Source organism: Blennius ocellaris (genome assembly GCF_963422515.1).
Source record: "Blennius ocellaris genome assembly, chromosome: 21".
Lineage (NCBI taxonomy): Eukaryota > Metazoa > Chordata > Actinopteri > Blenniiformes > Blenniidae > Blennius > Blennius ocellaris.
Window position 1 is genome coordinate 11,686,832 of NC_137670.1, and position 20,257 is coordinate 11,707,088.

Here is a 20,257-nt window from a genome sequence, read left to right on the forward strand (position 1 = left end):
GTTTGTTCGGAACACAAACCGAAGTCGGGGAGAAACTAAAAAGCCCAGATCAGAACGCCGCTCCTGCAATGATGAAGCAAATAAACCTGAATCCACCTCATAACAAGCCCCAGGAACAGAGACGGGTCTATTAGGTTGACAAAGACAATTTAGGTCCTCAGTTGTGACGTGTCTTCTTAAATCCTCCACAAATAGACCAGTTGTATATCTAAATATGTATATCTACAGCTGTATCTACATCAGTAATCTACAGAGCTTCTTATCGTCAGACACACATATTCCCACCCTAACCACCAGTGACTCCAATCAGGGATTCAATTTGAATGCAATTGTCGTTTGATTCACGCGTCACACCAGTCAAACATGCTGAAGTGAAACTCGAAATAGTGGTTTGTGCATGCGTGCGTGCATTCAGTGGCCAAGAGGTAAAAAGTTCACGAAGTTCACACGAGAAACTTCCCTGTCGATGTTACTATTCAGGAAGCTGTGGCCTCGACCTGCGTCGACTCGCATCTCCGGCAGAACGAGTGTCTATCACTCTGTCTCGTTCTTTATATACTGTATGTATATCTGTCTGTCTCTGTGTGTGTGTGTGCATTGTACAATATGTGCTCGTTTAACACTCAGATGTGGGCCCACGTGTCAGGTGGCTCGGAAGGAAACCTCACAGGAAGTCGGGTCAGACGCGGGAAGGTCATGCAGAAGTCAAACCATCTGCTGTCGTCAACAAGTGACACCTCTTCTGACAATTCCGTCAACCGTCTGTCAACCACAGAGCACAAATGAAACTCTGCTTTGTTTCACCCCGGCAGAGGCGATCGCGTCGATGGATGCTCAGCTTTACACCTGCTCGTGAAAAAACACACACCAAACTGCACTCAATGAGAACGTTTTATATTTAATTCACAGAGATACGCTGTTTTTTGTTGTTGTTGTTTTTGTTTTTGCAGGTTGCAGGTTTTTCTTCAGACTGTTTCATGTGGAGTATAGTCTGGTCTGGCCTGGTCCACAGAAAGCTGCAGGAAAGGTTCCTCCACACCACTGTGACACACACACACGCATTACACCTCTGTGAGTTACATTAGAAATAGATCAGACCTATTTGTCCCCTTTTGAAAAGCTCATTTCAAGTGTTTATTGCCTAAAAAAGTGACTTACAGTGGCTGTCATTGCCTGTCTTTACTTGAAAAGGACACGTGTGTGTACGACGTGTGGACTGCAGTGAAATGGCGCACACACACACACACACACACACACACACACACTCACACACCTGAGGATGTAGGTAATGCAGAGGATGAGGAGAGGCTGGTGGGCAGCCGGCCTGGACTTGGAGGAAATGACAGCACTGTGGCTCTCCACCCAGACGTATCCTCCACCTTTCACCAGCATCCTGTACTGCCCACTGACTGACTGAGTCTTCCAGCACACTGCGGACAGACGCAAATGGGGAATCCACTCATACATACACACACACCCAAGCTGTTTGCACAAAGTTACCCAAGCACATCTCTCATTTTTGTATCCTCTATGTGTGTGTGTGCGTGTGTGTGTGTGTGGGGGGGGATGCGTACAGTTGAAGTGACTTTTCTGCAAGCAGGTTATATCCACCGTGTGACAGAAATCGTAGACGGAACGACCCAGCAGCTCCTCTGGACTGTAGCCTAAAAGACAAGTCACTCTGCGCAAACACACAACAGCAACACCACTCTTCTTATTATCTATTGAACATTTTTTTCCAACAGAGGTTGTATTGAAGGAGCAAATGGCCACATGGGTGTCGAATGAAAAAGTGGAAGTCAAAAAGCAGCAATCATAGTTTCGAGTGCTTTTGTTCCCTCTTTGTCACATGAGATTACTCCATGTGAAATATTTGGTATCTATAGAAACTCAAGACTTAAAAACAGCGAGTTTGAATGGCGGTGGGCTGCGCAGCGAGAGCCTGATATGCACAGAGATGCACTGCATCCATCACTGGGCAAACAGACAAAAACACACTCATTTTCATAAGTATGAGACATTTATGGATTGCTGGAGGAAACTTGGAGTAAAACCCCATATTTAAGCAAAGAATATGCAAACTCTATACAAAAAGGGAGATTGAAGTTGATTTTGAATGGAAATCACTTAATAAATAACCCAAAAACTTATTATGATACTGATTTTCCACCAACTATGTTTAAAACCTTAATAAAGTCCTACAGTGCATAGAAAAGCAATTTAAAAAGTACCTGTTTGTATCGTATTGTGGGCTATCGTCATATCAATTGAAATTATATACACTGTTCATTGCGTGGTATTGTTGCCGTGGCTACAAAGACAATCAATAGCAGTCGGGAGGACACACCTCTGGTCACAGTAGGTGAACTTCATGTCCATGCTGTGCTGGCTGGTGAAGGTGTGTGTGTTGAGGAGTGTGTGTGACAGGGGCAGAGGTCGGCAGTTCAAGAGCAGACAGGAGGATGACGAGCGGAACACGGAGGACTTCACTCTGCCCTGACAGCGCAGGACCTGCAATCACAAAGCATGGATTTATTTAGACTTTGTATTGCTGTATCTGTGGACAATGTAGGAGCAACAAGCTCAATCTTTCTTCTTTCTTGTTGGTTTTTGGCTTTTTTTTTCCGATTCCAGTTTTGCTCATGAGACGTGTGCACGCCACATCCTGTCAATGGCGACTACTGTGTGCAGAAATGAAGGGCTCTTTGTGTTTCACACTAACCTTCCACGCAGCAGACTTGAGGGTGGCACTTCTCCCCCTGTGTGTCAGAGCACTTTTGATCCTCATTAAAAAGTCCCTCCTTTCGCCAGAGCAAGCTCCCTCTAAAATACAAGTGTGTTTGATGAAAGAAGGAATCACTTGCAAAGAGATCTCAATATTGTTTGTACTTGATCTGCTGATGTTACAAAAGACACATTGATCTCAATGGGACTTTTTGGTCAAATATTGACGGAAGCAAGCCAGAAAACTTCCCCATACCTTCAGTCGCTCGTAGGTTATGTTTGATTTCTTCGTGATCACAGGGATGAGCGTACTCAAAAATGTTGTGCCCCATCAACTCAGTCTGCAAACCAAAGCAATTGCTGTCGATCTTGTGCTTCTCCACGCCGACTCTCTAAAAGGATGGTATGGTGAGTGTTTCCCGTACCTGTGACAAGCCCATGTACTTGACGACGTTGTCAGAGAGGAAGATCATGTTCCCGTCAGAGGACAAGACCATCAGAAACCCCTCCAGGATGCTCAGGTACACGCTCCTCTCGTCCAACGCCCTCCAGTCCTCCGTCTCCTCAAACCATCCGGGTTGACAGTTCTCTCTCGCTCTCACCACGTGGTGGGATTTCACTCCGGGTCGGCCATTTGCACATAATCCTGAATTTTCTGAAAGAGGGAAAAAAGCACAAAAAAAAAAAAAAAAAAGTTAGTTTGAATATTTTCGAACAATGTGTCGAGTGCTTGTAACGACCTCTGACCTTTGAGGAGTGTGTGAATGCGCATGTAGCTGAGCGTGAGGCGAATGATGGAGGGCTTGTCCAGGTGGGCTCGGACGGAGGGCTGCAGCGGCAGGAGGCCCGACAACTCCTCAAACTTATCGGACTCCACTTTCCGTCTCCTCCTTGCCGCCTCTCGGCTGATCGCCCTACACGGGACGGGCGAGGAACTCATTTGTTGCAGATTTGGAGCATTCATTTAACGGGAAAATACACGTGACGTGCAACATCGTGTGTGGAGTTTGGGTGTTCTCCCTGTGCCTGTGTGGGTTTTCTCCAGATAGATTTTTTTTTTTTCCTGTAGAAAATGTTTCATTTCGGTGCATCATTTAAAGATTTACACTCCTCAAATATCCTTTAATCACACTTTGTATTTGACGAGTGCCCTGTAAAAGGCTAACCCTTGTCGTTTTAAAAAAAGAATACCTATAAGACAGTTTTTCAGATTGGAAACAATTCTCATATTTATAAATTCTGTAATTTCATTTAATCTGATAAAAGTCTAAGATATTACAATGAGATCCATGTAAGGTGCTAAAAGTAACTGCATGAAGTATTACTGCTCGAAAACGTGTCGGCATGTTATGTAGAAATGTTTCATATTGTAATAGAATATATCCTTAATCACACAGACTACTATTTTAGTCTCAGTGTGTGTTTGATTGTGCACTTTGTCTTGCTTTGCTGTTTACAGTATTCCCTGATCCTTGTATTCCACATCAATTTTTTTTTTGCAGCCTTGTCATTTGCTTCATGCTCCCTGTATCGTTCACATTCCCCCATATTGTTTTTGAAGTGTGTGTCCTGTGTATTCCTCTGTGAAGCTACCAGTCCATCCACTAATATTCCCTTTCGTCATCTCCAAGTTAAAATCAGCGACTTTGCCTCACTCCTAACTAACTAATCATACTTTATTAATAGGTTTCCAGGTGCTGCCACGCTACGGCACCCCGGGAGGAGCTGGGGGTCCACGGCCTCGCTCAGGGGCCCACAGTGATGAATGCTCAGCTGCGGGATTCAAACCTGCAAACCTCAGGTCTGACTCGTCTCAACCTGGTGGCCTGCGTTCATCACTCACACAGAAAGAAACAGCCTCACACATTCCCACCGCGAGAGTGACAGCTACAGTAAAAACAGAGTAATTTTCCATTGTTGTGAAACAAGACACTTTTTAAAATGTTACCTCCTGCATGTAAAACATTATGTTAAGATTTTCATACCATGTCATCTAATTCGCGGGAACACGATGCTCGAATAGACGAACTCAGGGTGCAATGGACAGGTCGCAGGTAAGATGTAAAACATTACAAGTGAAAATAACTCTCAAACTGAAAATAATTTCATTGAGCTTTACAGGCTCACTCCATTACAATAAAAAACATTTTTTTAATTATATTATCTGTAATATAGTTATTACATGATATCTTAAATTTATTATCTTAACTCCGCATAAAAAGAATCTGAAATTGGTCTTAAACACAATTTTAGTTTTTAATTTTTCCTTCACCTTTGATAAATATTCTCATGATTTATATTCTTCTCATAAGTTTACACTGATATAAGTCACAGTAACATTTAGTGAGAGAAGAATAAATAAATTGGAGGAACCTTGAAATCAGTCATGACTCCACCAGACTTTGGTTGTTCAGAGATTGTAGTACTTTCAAGGCTCTTTTTTTTTTTTTTTTTTTACAGCATTTCCTGTACACATTTTTACACCGAGGTGTTTTTGAGAACTTTTACCATCCCAATTGAAATGAAGGAAAACTGGTGCAGATAATCCTTCACTACATCAACAACCGAACTTCCATTCACACTTCAGTCATGCCGTTTGACACACAGAAACGGCTGAATTTATTTAACCTGATCACATTGCTCATCTCTGCATCCAGCTTTACCTTCTCTTCTCCTTGTCAGCCGTCATCGTGTCCCACGGGCGTCTCTATCTGGCGGCATGACCAATGCCGGCTGAGAAAAGACGAGACGAGGGCGGCAGGCAGGAGTTCACGGCACGGCGGGGGAACCTCCTCGCTACAATTTGCACCATCACAGGTAGTCCAATTAGCAGCACCAGACGCCAGGAGGAAATTGTCCTCGCCCCCCCCTCCCCTGCAGCTCAGATGACTTCAAGTGCCTTCGGTGTAGCGTCGTCCCTCCCACAGAGTATGCAAATCCCCTCCAGGCCTCCACAGCTGAGAGCAACGATAGGTCAGCAGGCCAGAAGCGCCACCCGCTTTCTCCCCCCTCCCTCTTTTCCTCTTCAAACTTTAGAGCATCCCACCGATTCTCTTTATGAAGAAAAAGAAAGAAAAGCAGCCCGCCACTTATGTAGACAGCTCAGTGTTTTATTGGAATCAGACCAGACGGGACTAGCCCGGCTGTTGCACTACATTTTGGCACAGAGTAAGATAGTGTGACCGGGAACAGCCCTACCCCTGGGTGCACGAAGCTTCACTACACACCGACTCTACTGCACAGAGAGCAACCCGCTCGCCTTCAGATCACTGTACAGCACACGCCATACAACAGTCCTTCTCTGTGTGTGTGTGTGTGTGTGTGTGTGTGTGTGTGTGTGTGTGTGTGTGTGTGTGTGTGTGTGTGTGTGTGTGTGTGTGTGTGTGTGTGTGTGTGTGTGTGTGTGTGTGTGTGTGTGTGCGTGCTTGTGTGTGTGTAGGAAATACAGTGAGAAGAAGGGGGAAGGAGTCAGAGGACAGAGTATGCAATGCAATCTGTATGCAATGGTTTGGTTGCATGTGCAAGTGTGTGTGTGTGTGTGTGTGTGTGTGTGTGTGTGTTTGAAATGAGAGGTAATTCAGCTGCTGGTTATCCACATTCCACCACCACCCGGCTGTAACAGACCTAATATAGTATAGTTATATTATTATACACAAATGTTTCCTCCAGATACACTTTACAATAATAATAATTATTATTATTATAATTTTTTTTTTTTTTTTTTATTTAAAGAAAAGAAAACAAGAGCAATAAGAAAGAAAAGCCATTCTTGAAAAAAAGCAAAAGTCAGAAAGTGGTTTTGGCTGTGAGACGGCTGTTGAGAGAGGGGAAAGGGGAAATGGAGCTTTGGAGGAGTGGGCAAAGGAAAGAGAAACTGATGGTCGCTATAGAAACAGACATGCTGAGAAGTCACACATGACAGGGAAGAAAAAAAAATTCACACGTTCATACACATAAAAAATGTACATTCACAACAGGAAGAAAAAGAAAAAAAACACACCCACGGGCCAAACGCATTCACACCGGTAGGACAGACGTGGACTGTGGAAAACTAACAGATGGATGAAATGGCTGGAAACCGGGCTTTTCACTGCTACACAGGCTGTCTGTAACACTCTGCTCCACATAATTAGTTCAATAGCCTGTAACTCGTAAGCTCGACATTCACTTTATACAAACAGGGCACAAGGACACAGAGTGAGAGTGTCGGACAGCGAGAGCAGTATTGCAATCATACCACCAAAAAAAAACAATTTAAAATAAGACCTGCACAAAAAAAAAAAAAAAAAAATACATAAAAACAATAAAATATATCGATAGTCAGGGTATTGCACAAAGGGAATTTGGCCCTAACTGGTCCACAATAAGGACAGTAATAATAACACAGGTAGGGTGCTTGTCCATGCGCCACGACGCTCCTTTTACTAGCAGACGATATCAACACGATACAGCCACTCAACACAGGCTATTTACAGGCCTCTGGGCCCGGCACCCAAAGTCCACGGGTGTACAGGTGCCAGGGAGAGAAGCGGGGGGGGTCAGTGTGATTGTGTGCGAGTGTGTCTGGTTGTCTGAGCATGTGCGGCGAGCGTGTTTTTCGAGAGCATGTTGGGATTGTCGTGTCCGTGTGTTTCATCTGTGCTAAAGGGTTTGTCTGTGGAAGAGTGCGTGTGTGCATATGTGTGTGGGTGTGTGTGTGTGTGTGTGGGTGTGAGAGCATGTGCAGGTGTGCATATTCATATTTATATTCATATTCAAATATTCATATTCATAATAAACCCAGGCAACAAGAACAACACAATGCAAGTAAATAATATTCCAAAAGTAACGACAATCAATAGATTCAAAGTAAAGGAGAGAGTGTGTGTGTGTGTGTGTGTGTGTGTGTGTGTGTGTGTGTCTTCTTTTCTTTTATATGGAGTTGTGTTATTTCAGCATATGTGTGATGTGTGTTGGTGCATGCGAGGTTCAGTGCTGATGGAGCCGTGTGTGTGTGTGTGTGTGTGTGTGTGTGTGTGTTAGGTTTGTGTCTCCTCGGGGGCGCAGTAGGAGAAGTCCTTGAACTCCTCCTGGTTGATCTGTCGGATGATGGCCTCGTCTGTGGGCGTCAGCACGGGGTCCTCCTTGGTGAAGTCCTGGTCAAAGTTATTCACATCTCGCTTGGTTTTCTGCATGAACGAACGAACACACACACACACACACACACACACACACACACACACACACACACACACACACACACACACACACACACACACACACACACACACACACACACACACACACACACACACACACACACACACACACACACACACACACACACACACACACACACACACACACACACACACAGACAGACACACGCACACACAGGATGTCAAGGTCGTTCTTAATCAAATTCGAAAGTGATATTACAGTGACACCTTCTGACCAACGACAACAACTGCGTGCCCCAGCTGGGATTGGCTGCAGGCCCCGCGGACCTTAAGGTGGATAAGACGAGTGCGGAAGATGGACGGGTGACAAAATAATCTGCGAAGGCAGGAGGATTTGTTGATTTTACAAATGAGTGAGAAACTCCCTGACACTTTGGGAAGGAGCAGGAACAAAACAAGCTGCTCATTTCAAGGAATCGTTCAGAAATACAACGAATTAGAAACGACTTCAAAAAGATAAAACGTGTATCCGCCATTTGCTTCGCCACCATCTCTCTCTCGAGTCGTTTATTCTCACCCGTTTCCAATGAATCTTTCCGCGTCGGTTTTCAGAGCATCATTTCAAACAGCTTTAGCCTCTAACCTAGTGATTTTTATCCTGGTATTTTGATCACGCCGTCACGCGACACCTCGGGGTGAGTTCACACTTGTCAGCTTCGGTGCGATTAAAACAAACCCGACTGCTGCGCGAAGTGTGGCGCACGTGTGGAAGTATGAACGCCGCCACTTCGACCCCGGAAGACTCCCATCGGCTTCCAAACCAACGCCGGTGGGTTTTGATATAAAAAAAAAAAAAATCCATTTTGAAAGCGGCGCACATCAAAAAAAGTCCTTTCCTTTAGATATTTTTTTGTCGGATCCACTTGAAAACCATGTGCGACACTTTGAAGTACAAGTAAAACCTCGGTGAGCTCGTTCACGCAAGATCATCACGCTGTGTGTCCCCCCCCCCCCGAGATGTGAACCGTGTGTTTCTTACGATTCGGGGTTTGAAGGGCGGCTTGACTTTTCTCTGCTCCAGCAGGACCCAGTCGATCTCCCTGAAGAAGGCGTGGGTCTTGATGGCCTCCTCGCAGCCCTGGCTCACCACGCAGCCCAGACGCTTGGCCGGATTCTTGGTCATGAACTAAACACAAAAAGCAACACGATTGATTGGAAACGACATGGCCTGGAGACGATCGCCCTTCAGGACGCTCGGACGTGGTTTTCAGCCGTTGGAAAAAGGCGAGAGGACAGAAAGAGAGCAAGGGCAGATCAGGGGAAAAAAACAACAACAACAACACACATTTCAGTGCTGATAATAGAGCTGAAATGTTAATGGCTGTGTGGATGCTACAAGCACAAAGCCGGAGTGATCGAGTGATGAAACAGGGGTCAGCTGGTGTTATTGTGCCGAGACTGAAAGCCGCCTCGCTTTTTTATTCTGCCCCGCGCTGTGAGAGCACTCCGTCATCTACGCTGGCTTTATGATAGCATTGTGATGACTCTAACCTTTTGGTCTTTTATGCATTGGAACGCCTCGGCAGTTAGTGCACTTTCAGAAAACATGAATGATACCGTTTGCAACAATGGGCGCAAGAGCACAGGACCGCGATTCCAGTTTAAAACTCGAAAGCGGCTAAATTTGCAGACAGTGCAGGTTTATCCACATGAGGGTTTTAGGTGTCACAGATGTAAACGTCATAATGAAGCATCCACAGTGCGACACTGTGACTTGGATCAAGTCCATTTGACCAATGAGAAAAGTTCAAACGGTCATAAAGAAGCTCATAAAGAGCAAAGAGCAAAAAATAGAGCAAAGCGATGCGACGTACCGCTCGGAGGATGGAGACGGCCTCTTTGCTGAGCCACACGGGGTAAAGAACGTCATCGTGGAGGATCGACTCGAACAGGTCGTCTTCGTTGTCGGCCTCGAACGGCGGCTGTCCGGCCATCATCTCGTACATCAGCACCCCCAGGGCCCACCAGTCCACCGAGGCGCCGTACTCCAGCTCCTGCAAGATCTGGACGCAACAACGGCACGCACACGTCATGAGGGCGACCAGCAGCTTAATAAAGTTTATCATTATAATAGGATATATTTAGTATTTTTTTGTATATCTTTTAAGTTGACTGAAACTACATTTGCAGCTTTCACACTGTCTGTAAAGAAAATAACTTTTTGCCATTTTGTTAACATTTTGTATGGAACATTTACAATAAATCCTTATGTTTGTTTTCATCTTGCATTTGTGCTTTTACTTTGTCTGTGAAGCACTTTATTACTGAAGTAAATGGCTGCATTAATATTGATACCTATTACATTATTATTATTATTATTATCATCAATCAGTCCCACTGTTTTATCAAAGCTTTTGAAATACTGAAGTTGTCCAAAGCGCCCCCATATATTCACTATAACATTTTAAACGTTACAATTCAATAGATTTGCTATTATTACTACCAGTATCCTTCTTTTACTTTGTGTGAAAAGTACTCAGCACTTGGTTTATGTGTTTTATGCAAGGCTGTTTAAACACAGGGTTACCATCACAACATCTATATTATTTATTCAACATTATGTAGTATCATTATATTGGTTGGAATCATTTATTGTCACTGTTCATGTCATGAAGACCTCATAGTTTAATGGGACGGTGGAACCACTGCTTCGGTATTTTAGAAGAAGTGACAGCGCCTCCGTCAGACCTGGTATGTATGAGACGGCGGAGTTGGGCTCACCTCGGGAGCGATGTAGTCGGGCGTGCCACAGAAAGTCGTGGTGGTGACTCCGTTCATGATGCCCTCTTTACACATACCGAAGTCTGCCAGCTTACAGTGTCCCTCCGCATCCAGGAGGATGTTATCCAGCTTCAGATCTCTGTGGGTGAGAGAGCAAGCAGTGGAGCAACCCCGCTTGACGATCGCGCAGTTCAAACCCCCGGGTCTTTCGGGAGCGAGAATCTGAAGAACTACCTGTAGATGACTCCGTTACGGTGCAGGAACATCAGGGCCGAAGTGACTTCAGCGGCGTAGAAACGCGAGCGAGGCTCGTCAAACTTTCTGGATCGCTGGATCTGGAACATCAGATCTCCTCCATTCACATATTCCATCACAAAGAACAAGCGGTCCTGCGGCGAGAGGAAGGAGGATTAGCCATGCGTGAGACGTGGGAAAAAAGCATTAAATGTGTTTGTTTGTTTGCTTGTGTGACTTCGTACCCGTGTCTGGAAGCAACAGTAAAGCTGGGTGAGGTAGGGGTGGCGGCGGGCGAGGGCCAGAATGCGCTTCTCGGTCATAGTGCAGTCCACATCGTCGTCCTGGAGGATCACGTCCTTCTTCAGGACTTTGACAGCGTACACCTCCTCTGTCCCTTTCAGCTCCGCCAACATTACCTGGACAAGAAACCAGAGAAGTTTACATTCATAAGTGACGACAGTTCAGATTGTCTGTTAATAGTCCCCAGAGTGTAAACAAATAATAATAAAGACACTTTAACTTTCACTTTTCAATTATAGTTGCTGCTGTTCCTAATTTGTCCATTGGGGGTCGCTTTGCTCCAATAACTAATCCAAAATGCAGGACTGGCCGGAAAAACTTTTTGGGGAGTTTTGGACAAAAAGTGTACTATACTTGAACACTTCCTGGGTGTGTTTTTATTAAGCTACAGCTTTATTTAATTCACGGCCATGTGTGGCCCGCGGGCTAAAAAAAGAGCGTTGTGTTGTGGTTGAAGGGAACACTTCACGCCGTTTACATCCTGTTTTTATGACTTAACGGTTCATTGGCATGTGTGTATTTGTGCTTTTTGTTTTCCGTGTGTACGTCAGTGGCTGATTGGCCACCCTTGAAAGAACAAAAGGAGCCGACATCGCAGCCGGTGCCCAGCTGGCCTCTTCTGAAAGGAGACTTTCTTGCTTTCGCATAGTTCTTGTGCTGGTGGTAATATCATTTGTTGTTTTGATTTTGTCGCAGACAAAAAGTCCTTGTACTTTGACCGCGCGACTACATTGGGATCATTTTGAAAAGTGATTTATTCACAAGCGATTGCAGCGTTTTAATTAAACGTCAACGATGTACGGTGAGGACGGATTTGTAAACGCATTGACGTTAAAAGCTGCAAAATGCAGCAAAGAGTGGACATTTAACTGGCTCACCTGACACCACATCAAATTGGGCTGGCATGCAGCCTCTTTATTACAATAGGCTTGACAACCCCGCCCTAAATTAATCTGTTGGTGCATGAGTGTTTCAGCCACGAATAGTTGACCTATAACACCATCCAAGCTCATCTCACTTGACTATTGCTGTTGTGAAATTGTTGTTATTGTGATAGTGTTGTGTATCTATGGACTCTGTCCTTACACCAGGTACATCAGATCATGTCGATTCTGTTTGGCAAAAAAAACTTGTACTAAAATATTGGCTGATATAAACAGAAATAATCATCATCATCATCTGATGACTGCCATAAAAACGCATTAAATGTAAATTAAAATGAAACCAATGAGTTGTGGGAAACCAATACTAACTAATACTCACAGTATATTTGATGAAGAAAATTAGCATTTAAAATAGCAGCTGACAAAATATTTTTGTATTCTACTGATAACGCAGCTGTTATGCATAATGATAGGAACCCCAGTGAGCCGTGTTTAATTATAAACATAACGAGCGGCACAGAGATAGACATCCTCCTCCTCAGCACGGCCGCACCTTGCCAAAGCTGCCTTTTCCGAGAACCTTGATGAAATTGAAGTCCTTGAGGGTCCTCCGCTGGCTCTGTCCGTTCTCCCTGCCCGCTGAGGAGGAGGACAAGGAGGAGGAGGTAGTGGAGGAGGAGGACGTAGAGGAGGAGGAGGAGTGCTGGGGACCCTGCTGGTCGAGTGACAGTGCGTCCTGCAGGCGATCCAACTCTGCCAAGTCTGTGGGTGTCGTCGGAAAAGCAGATCAGACATCAGCGAAAACAGGCTGGCTGCCTTTTCTTTTTCTTCCCCCCCCCCCCCCCCCCTCGTCGACGTGTGGCTCTTCAACCCTTCATAAGGCACTCGGTAAAACAAAATGTCAACCCCAGAGTGATTAAAGCGTATTTAAATTCCCACCAGAGCCACTTTGACATGTACATATGAAATAAAAAAAAACGATGTAAAATTATAATAACCATAATCACTTACCTTTTCCTATTTCTATTTATGAAAAGCTCTAAACATTTCTCACAGAACTCACATAAAGCAAAAAAGCCACGACAGTACAAAGTTCCATGTTTTATTTTTGGTAGATATGACTCATTAATAGCATGAGGGGTTTGCTCAACTTTACACTATAAGCTCGGGTGAGGCAGGAAGAAATGCCAAAGTCACAAAGCTTTTAATAAACACTGTCCGGGGCGTTTCAATAAACTGTTAAAAAGCGATGATCAATTCCACTGTTGAGAGCTGATATGACTCAGCTCCACTATCTCAGACCGCGGTGGCTCAATAACAGCAGTGACCGGTGCCGCGGTCACCGTCATGTGGCTCCGCAAAGCACAAAAGTGGGAAGACTTCCACCGAGAGAAAGTTAACTTTTCCTCTCTCGGCTTGCAAAGTGTGATAATAGCGTGACTAACTGTGACAAGCAAATGGTGGTGGGCGGTGGCGGACAACTCAAGTTTGGTCTCGGTTGTACAACCAACAATAACGCAGCTCACTCTTTTAAAAATGAAGAACAATATTGTTGCTGAAATCGGATTACTACCTCTTACTGCTTGAATTAACACATTAGAACCGCACGCTGCTCCGAAGCCATCTGAAAGGGCTTTGAAATGTTTGATCGCGTGTTTGTGTGCGTGTGTGTGTTGTGTTACCCTGCTGTGAGGGGGAGGTGGGGACAGCTGGCTGGCTGAAGCTGTTCTCCTCGGTCTGGGAGAGCTCAGGAGGAGACTGGGGAGGGTCCTGCCCTGGAGTCAGCTGCCGAGGGGGGGAGAGAGAGAGAGAGAGAGAGAGAGAAAGAGAGAGGGAGACACAACGTGACCGTACGTTTGAGCCGTGCTCGAAAAATCGTACTCCAGCTCGCTCGCTATACGAATGGATAGATATCCACTTCCGGGCATCATTTATAAACTTTCCTTACCTTCCTCCTGCGCTGTGCTGTGTTGGAGATCTTATCCGGCGTGACCCCCATGTCTGACAGGACCTTAGCGATACCCCGGGCGTCCACGCCACAGTTAGGAGCTACATTGGTTTCACAGCGCCTGTGCACATTCATCTTACACACTATAAAAAAAAAAAGAAAGAAAGAAAAACAAGTTGAGGTTGAGCCTTAAGACTTTAAAACTATACTGAAACACTAAATACATAACAGCAAATATCCTTCAAGAGACACGCCTCTTGAAACTCTCCAACAGTGACAATGTGAATTTTGAATGCCGGGTGTAGTGATAACTGGCAAAACAATGAACTTTTCATTCATGTTTTTATAGAGCTGTGTATAAACAGGGGCGACAAAAGCTCCGCGGAGCGCCATGAATGTAGGAAAGGTTAAATGTCCGAAGAGGGAACACCAGCCAGGAACTATATAAACAGGGTGCTCCCGCCGTGCACGGTTGCCATGGAAACACAACAATGCCCATTTTGTCACACTTGGTAGTCATAGAAACACGTCCGGTGACATCGGAGGTGGTCTGTTTCCATGGCAACTGAGCGTAGTGACACTGGGAGTGTCATGTTTCCATGACTACTCAGCACAATGCCCAGTAGTCATGGCAACATGACTCCTCCCACGACAGTATGATCAGTTGAAACATGACGCACCCAATGTTGTCGGCAAAAAGTCTGCATGAACGTAAAACAAATAAATTGCAACGACCCTAAAATAGTATTTGCTCCAGCGGGACAATATGAACAGGTGTGAAAAAAACATTACAACTCCTCTTCCATGAATGCATCGCCGCTGTTTACAACTATTCGAGCATCACGGTCAGATACTAGACCGTGATGGGACAATTATCCAACACTGACTTGTTCATTTTAATTCATGTACACATCACCTCTGTTCTATTCTTACATTGTGTGTGTTTTGATGGTACACATGAACTCACCTTTGCACTGCAGGCCCTGCCTCATGAGACCCCACAGCAGCGAACCACAATGGTCGCAGAAGGTGGGAACTTTGTAGTTGTGAATACTGAACTTGTGTGGCATATTAACACTGAACCGCTGCGAGCCCACCTACAGGGGGAGACACACACAAAACAAACAAAAGGTGTTACAAAGAGGTCACTGTCACCTCAACAAATAGTGGCTCTCAAGTGTTCGTGCACACGTGGAAGCTTATGTACAAACTGTCGGAGCGTCTCTCGTGTGTCTCTACGCTTTGAGAAAAAAAATCCTCAGATTTGTGCCAACAGGATCTCCCGGTAGGCATGTGAAGAAAATGTGTTTACCTCCTCTGGCGTGTCCTCCTGTTTCTTCATCCCGGCGCACTTTGTGATGATGAGCTCATGGCAACGCTTGTGGACGACGCACGTGCACACTGAAAGAGCACATCAGTGTCACACGTTCACACATCTGGTTAAATTTAGTTCGAAACAAAACACAATTCCTTCAGTCTGCTGCACACCGAGGGTGGAGAGACACCAGGTCTGGAATATTTTAATCAGCCAGAGACGGCCTTCATTCAAAATGAAAATCAGCTGAAGGAGAAATCAGTTTTGATTACGTCTTGTGATTAAAAACAAAAGCTGAACTGTTGAACCATGCTATTCATCAATACAGTGGTTTAGCCTCTATGTGCCAACACTGACCTTGCATCTGCCAAATGCATCTGACCCACATTAAATGTCAATATAAAACTCTAACAACAATACAACAAACAAGTTTGGACGTATGAAAGTGTTTCAATCTCAGAACTTCATACAATGGCTGACACTTTGGGTTTTAATGAAAGGAAATGAAGGTAAAACCCATTTGGGAGAGGTGATATTGAGTGACAGTTGAGCTGATTGCCGAATATTTTTTTATCTATTATGCAACAATATTGTTTTGATATCTCAAATATGTTATTCTTGTTTTATATTTGAAATAAATTTCATTGGTTTCAAAAACCAACTGTCGGTTATCGTTATTGAACAGTATTCTGCAAAACTCCAATGGCAATCAACTCCACGTGTTTAAAAAAATTTTTATTGTAGAAAATGATAATAATGTCTTCATCGAATACGTTTTTACAGTGATCAAGGAGTAGGTCTTTAAAAAAAAAAATGAAGTGCAGCCAATATTATGACTTTGTTTCTTGGAAATACTTGTATTGTATAGTGTGTTGGTTGACTTCCTCGCAAACAAACAACAACAAAAAACATGAAAAAAATCCCAAAAAACCAAGGGTGTCTTCAGTTGTGACCTCATCCAAAAAGAAAAAATGAGATAAAACAGCTAAGGAGCTTGTTGAAGGGACTTCTTCGTCAAGGTCAAGTCTTTAAAGCCAGCAGTATTATTTCTTAGGCCTTCCTGCTCAGACAGAAGGAAGCTCCTGCGTTAAAACGCCGGGAGCTGCTGGGAACATTGTGTTTGAGTAACTGGTGAGACAGTGAAACGTGATCCATTAAGTCCAGTCGCAGTAGCAGATGAATGCACGATCAGAGGCCAAATTACTTCGGCACGGGAGTTCATAACCCTCATGGACGCAGAGGATTTTTTAAAGCAACGTTTGTCTGTATTCATGTGACAGTGGCTGTACAAAGTAAAGGGAATACGCAGGGTTTACTCGCTGTGTGAGGTGGGTTCAGTCAGCTTTTGCTGGCCGACCAGTTACAGTTTCCACCTCCACACCATCACCTTTTCCACTGCTAAAGCGCAGCATGACTTCCTGGGCCGCCACTAAATGCTTTGACTAAGTGTACGTCTTGTTCTGCACGAGTGTCAGAGACTGGAAAGCAAACGGACTGTTAAATACAGAAAACGCTCCTTCGTGCCATTTCCTTTTTTTTTTTTTTTTTTATTCTTTTTTTTTTTTATTTTGTAGAGTAAATTGTGATGAAGGAATAAGGAAGAGAGCTCCTCCAAGGAACGTTACGCAACAGGTATGGCAGTTGCAATTTGCATAGCATTTTATATAGAACGTGGCCGAGGCTGCAGACATGCAGAGCCTGGTTAAGTAACACTGGAGGAGAATAGAGACAAACTTCTTTCCTGCACAGTCACATATTGTTATATCCCCCACAGATGCTGCTGTGATGCGGTAAATGTTTGACTCTGGGTGATGGCGTGCCACCAAATCACAGCTGTCACTCAGTAACAAGTAATCCCTCCTGTGTTCCCCACGTCTAAATAATAAATGCAGTGCAATGTTACTTGAGGAATTGGAATCGGTTGGAGCAAAGTACTCACCCTGACACTGGTATCCCTGCTTGCCCAGCACGCCCCTGTCGGATCGCAAACGGGAGACGGGTCAGCGTTTCATTCGGCTCGTTTCTTTTAATGGTGCGCCGCGGAGGGAGCGCCGGATCAAAACCCGCGTGTTTGTGTACGGCTTTCCTACCAGATAAAATCTCGGCAGTGCGAGCAGTAGGTCGGCTGGCGCAGGTAAGTGGCCATGAACTTGTGGCCGTTGACTTGATGGACGCGCCTCCGGACGGCGCCCTGTCGCCGGCGGGGGCCGATCCTCTCGCGGAACACACGCTCCTCATTCTCGTTGGTACCCGAGGCTGTCGAGAGAGACGGAAAAAATGACACGAACTCATGAAAGGAAACAAGAATGACTGCAATTCTTAGCTGGGGATCCACTCAGACGTCGCAGAGCTGCTGAGGTCTCCTCAAACACCCATCGATTTCACTTCCTTCGTACAAAAAAGGGGCGATTTGCATCATGTTTCTTAGGATGTTTAATCATTCAGCGGCCTCTCATCTTCCTTTACCCCCCCCCCCCCCCCCCCCCCCCCCTCCCCTCCTCCCCGCAGCTCTCTTTCTCACAAGCACCCCACACCAACCAGAGGCCTGTGCATACGTACGTGCAGCTGCTATTTATACTTCCATGTGTGGGCACTAAAAACGAAGGACAGCATATTAAAATACTCCTCCTCAGCAAGCATCATCCAAGCAGTCGTTCACTTCCTCTCAGCATCTCCCCGGAAAGATAAATGCTTTCCGAGGGCAACCTTAAGACAAGAGAACCACCTCCACGCTGCCTCCCACACACACACACACACACACACACACACACTGCTTCTCGCAGCACTCCTGTCCTAGTTTGCCTTTCTTTCACTCTCCCAGCGTCGCTCTCCAGGGTGCGTTGTAGATGTGGTTACTGCTGAGCCGCTCCAGAGTTTGATTACAGACATGCTGTCCACAGATTCTTTGTGTGTGTGTGTGTGTGTGTGTCAGAGTGTGTGCTGTTGTGTTTCCGTGTGTGTTGGTTCGAGGGGGGCCAGCTCAACACGCCATCACTGGTATCACTTTATTTTACATAATGCATCATCCATCTGTCTGGCGTGCACACACACACACACACACACACACACACACACACACACACACACACACTGCACCAACTTCTATTAATTTCATGCAGACTTTATCAGACTCTGTCATAACGCCCAACCTTTAACCCCTGACTGCACTCAAAAGGTTTTCCTCACACACCTTTGACAGAAATGACATCAACTTGCGTGTATTTCTAAACTCGGCTATAACCACCACATATCTAACGCAACCCTAAAACATTCCCTCTCTTCAGACTGGATTGACTTTACTATCGAGTGCGTTAATGTTTTACACCAATAGTGGCAGGAGTCGCCACCCAGAAGAATAAACCACATGTTGGGACACTGCATTGACTCACATTTATTTCCTGCAGACTTTCTCAAAACACAACCAGACATTCACATTAACCTAAACCCAACCCTGGAATAACCGCAAAAACCCCTTCACAACAGAGTTCTCGTGCTTTCAGGGGGACATCGCATTGGCTTTCATACATTTTCTGCATATTTTAGTACCCCTACGTTAACTTTAACTACCGACTTGAAGTATCGGGAAAAAAAAGTACTGGTTTAATTTGACTTACTCCCCTTAACAGTAATAAATAAACATCCTTGCACACACAAAGAGTTATCATGGTGGAGACAGACACACTATGAACTAAGTTTTCAATAACGCAAACAATTAGGATTAAAAAAAAATGTTTTAAATACATGTGAACCTCCACCAATGGTAAATAAAGGTTGCACACATCTAAACTCTGATTCAGTTAAAGTGAAGTCAAGTGTGATATTATGTGCGGGAGTGCAGTTTGAAATACAAACACAGCACAATCTAAAGAACCGTTCTTGGAGGTTTTCAGGCTTGTTGGTGAGATCTCAGCTGGTAAAGAAAAGAAAAATGACACATTGCGATAATCCCGCATGCCTTGCTGTCCCTGTGTAGGCACACAACATAATAATACATATTTACAAATTTTATATATATAGTAAACATGTATAACGTCAGCAGTAGCCATTAAAATGTAACACCTGCTTTCATAAAATTCCTAACAGATGTTAAAAATCTTATGGAACACATTATACAGGAAACACAACATTACAATACGCATTATAAATATAAACTACGGTAAAATCTGTAACGTCACAACTTCTCCATCAGGTGTTTGAACTGCCTTGAATAATTTCGGGCTTTTGGACTGTATATAAATGGAGCTTCAGAGTCATGTCTGACATATTTCCAGATTATTATTATTATTATTGGTTTTTTTTTTACTTATTTGGGAATCTCTCTTTGTTTTAGTTCAAAACTAAATTTTCGAGTGGGTTTCGGCTGGCATCTGACCGTTTTGTGAAATGTTGATGTGGGTTCGGGCTGGTGAGCTTCCCAACAGTTTATTGACTGATTTGGACAGTGTGAACACCATTTACACTCTTTCATTGTAAGACTCGGTTCCCACCATTGTTTATCACGTCAACACTTTTTCAAACTGAATCCATTCACACTCCTCTTCAATGGGGTTTCAAGGGGATTCACTGTGGTTTAGAACTAACTATTGTGTGGCATCGTATTTTTACGGTTATTGACTTGTGATGCGTTTATCTTTCAACAATTAGGTGCTTAAGTCTTCTTTTTTCCCATTTTAACTAAGAAGCCTTTACAATTCATCTTTGCAATACTAAAAATATACAATACTTGTATCAAATTCAGACATTTGTGTTAAAATTCTATTCTACAATCATCACAAACCTATTTAAGACACTGTCTAAATAATTGTGAGTGACTTCAATGTTCAGTCGTTATAAAGTGAATTTCTCTGCTCTAATTTAGATTCTTTTGAGAAATCAACACCTATTTTATACACATACACACTTTTCATCA

The 20,257-nt window shown here is 44.2% G+C and overlaps 1 protein-coding gene across 1 annotated transcript in view; it reads right to left on the reverse strand.

Annotated features, from left to right (window-relative positions):
* Positions 1 to 5,830: 5,830 nt before the first annotated feature.
* prkcea (protein kinase C, epsilon a) overlaps positions 5,831 to 20,257 on the reverse strand; it is a 33,754-nt gene continuing 19,327 nt past the window's right edge. Inside the window, exons 3-15 of the mRNA XM_080517344.1 lie at positions 17,439 to 17,604; positions 17,288 to 17,322; positions 15,346 to 15,434; positions 15,001 to 15,130; positions 14,034 to 14,176; positions 13,768 to 13,870; positions 12,639 to 12,847; positions 11,144 to 11,317; positions 10,899 to 11,053; positions 10,665 to 10,803; positions 9,758 to 9,946; positions 8,923 to 9,069; positions 5,831 to 7,892 (exon numbers count right to left, since the gene is read on the reverse strand). Coding sequence (XP_080373470.1) covers positions 7,743 to 7,892; positions 8,923 to 9,069; positions 9,758 to 9,946; positions 10,665 to 10,803; positions 10,899 to 11,053; positions 11,144 to 11,317; positions 12,639 to 12,847; positions 13,768 to 13,870; positions 14,034 to 14,176; positions 15,001 to 15,130; positions 15,346 to 15,434; positions 17,288 to 17,322; positions 17,439 to 17,604 — 1,829 coding nt within the window. The 3' untranslated portion in view covers positions 5,831 to 7,742. The remainder of the gene's footprint in view (positions 7,893 to 8,922; positions 9,070 to 9,757; positions 9,947 to 10,664; positions 10,804 to 10,898; positions 11,054 to 11,143; positions 11,318 to 12,638; positions 12,848 to 13,767; positions 13,871 to 14,033; positions 14,177 to 15,000; positions 15,131 to 15,345; positions 15,435 to 17,287; positions 17,323 to 17,438; positions 17,605 to 20,257) is intronic.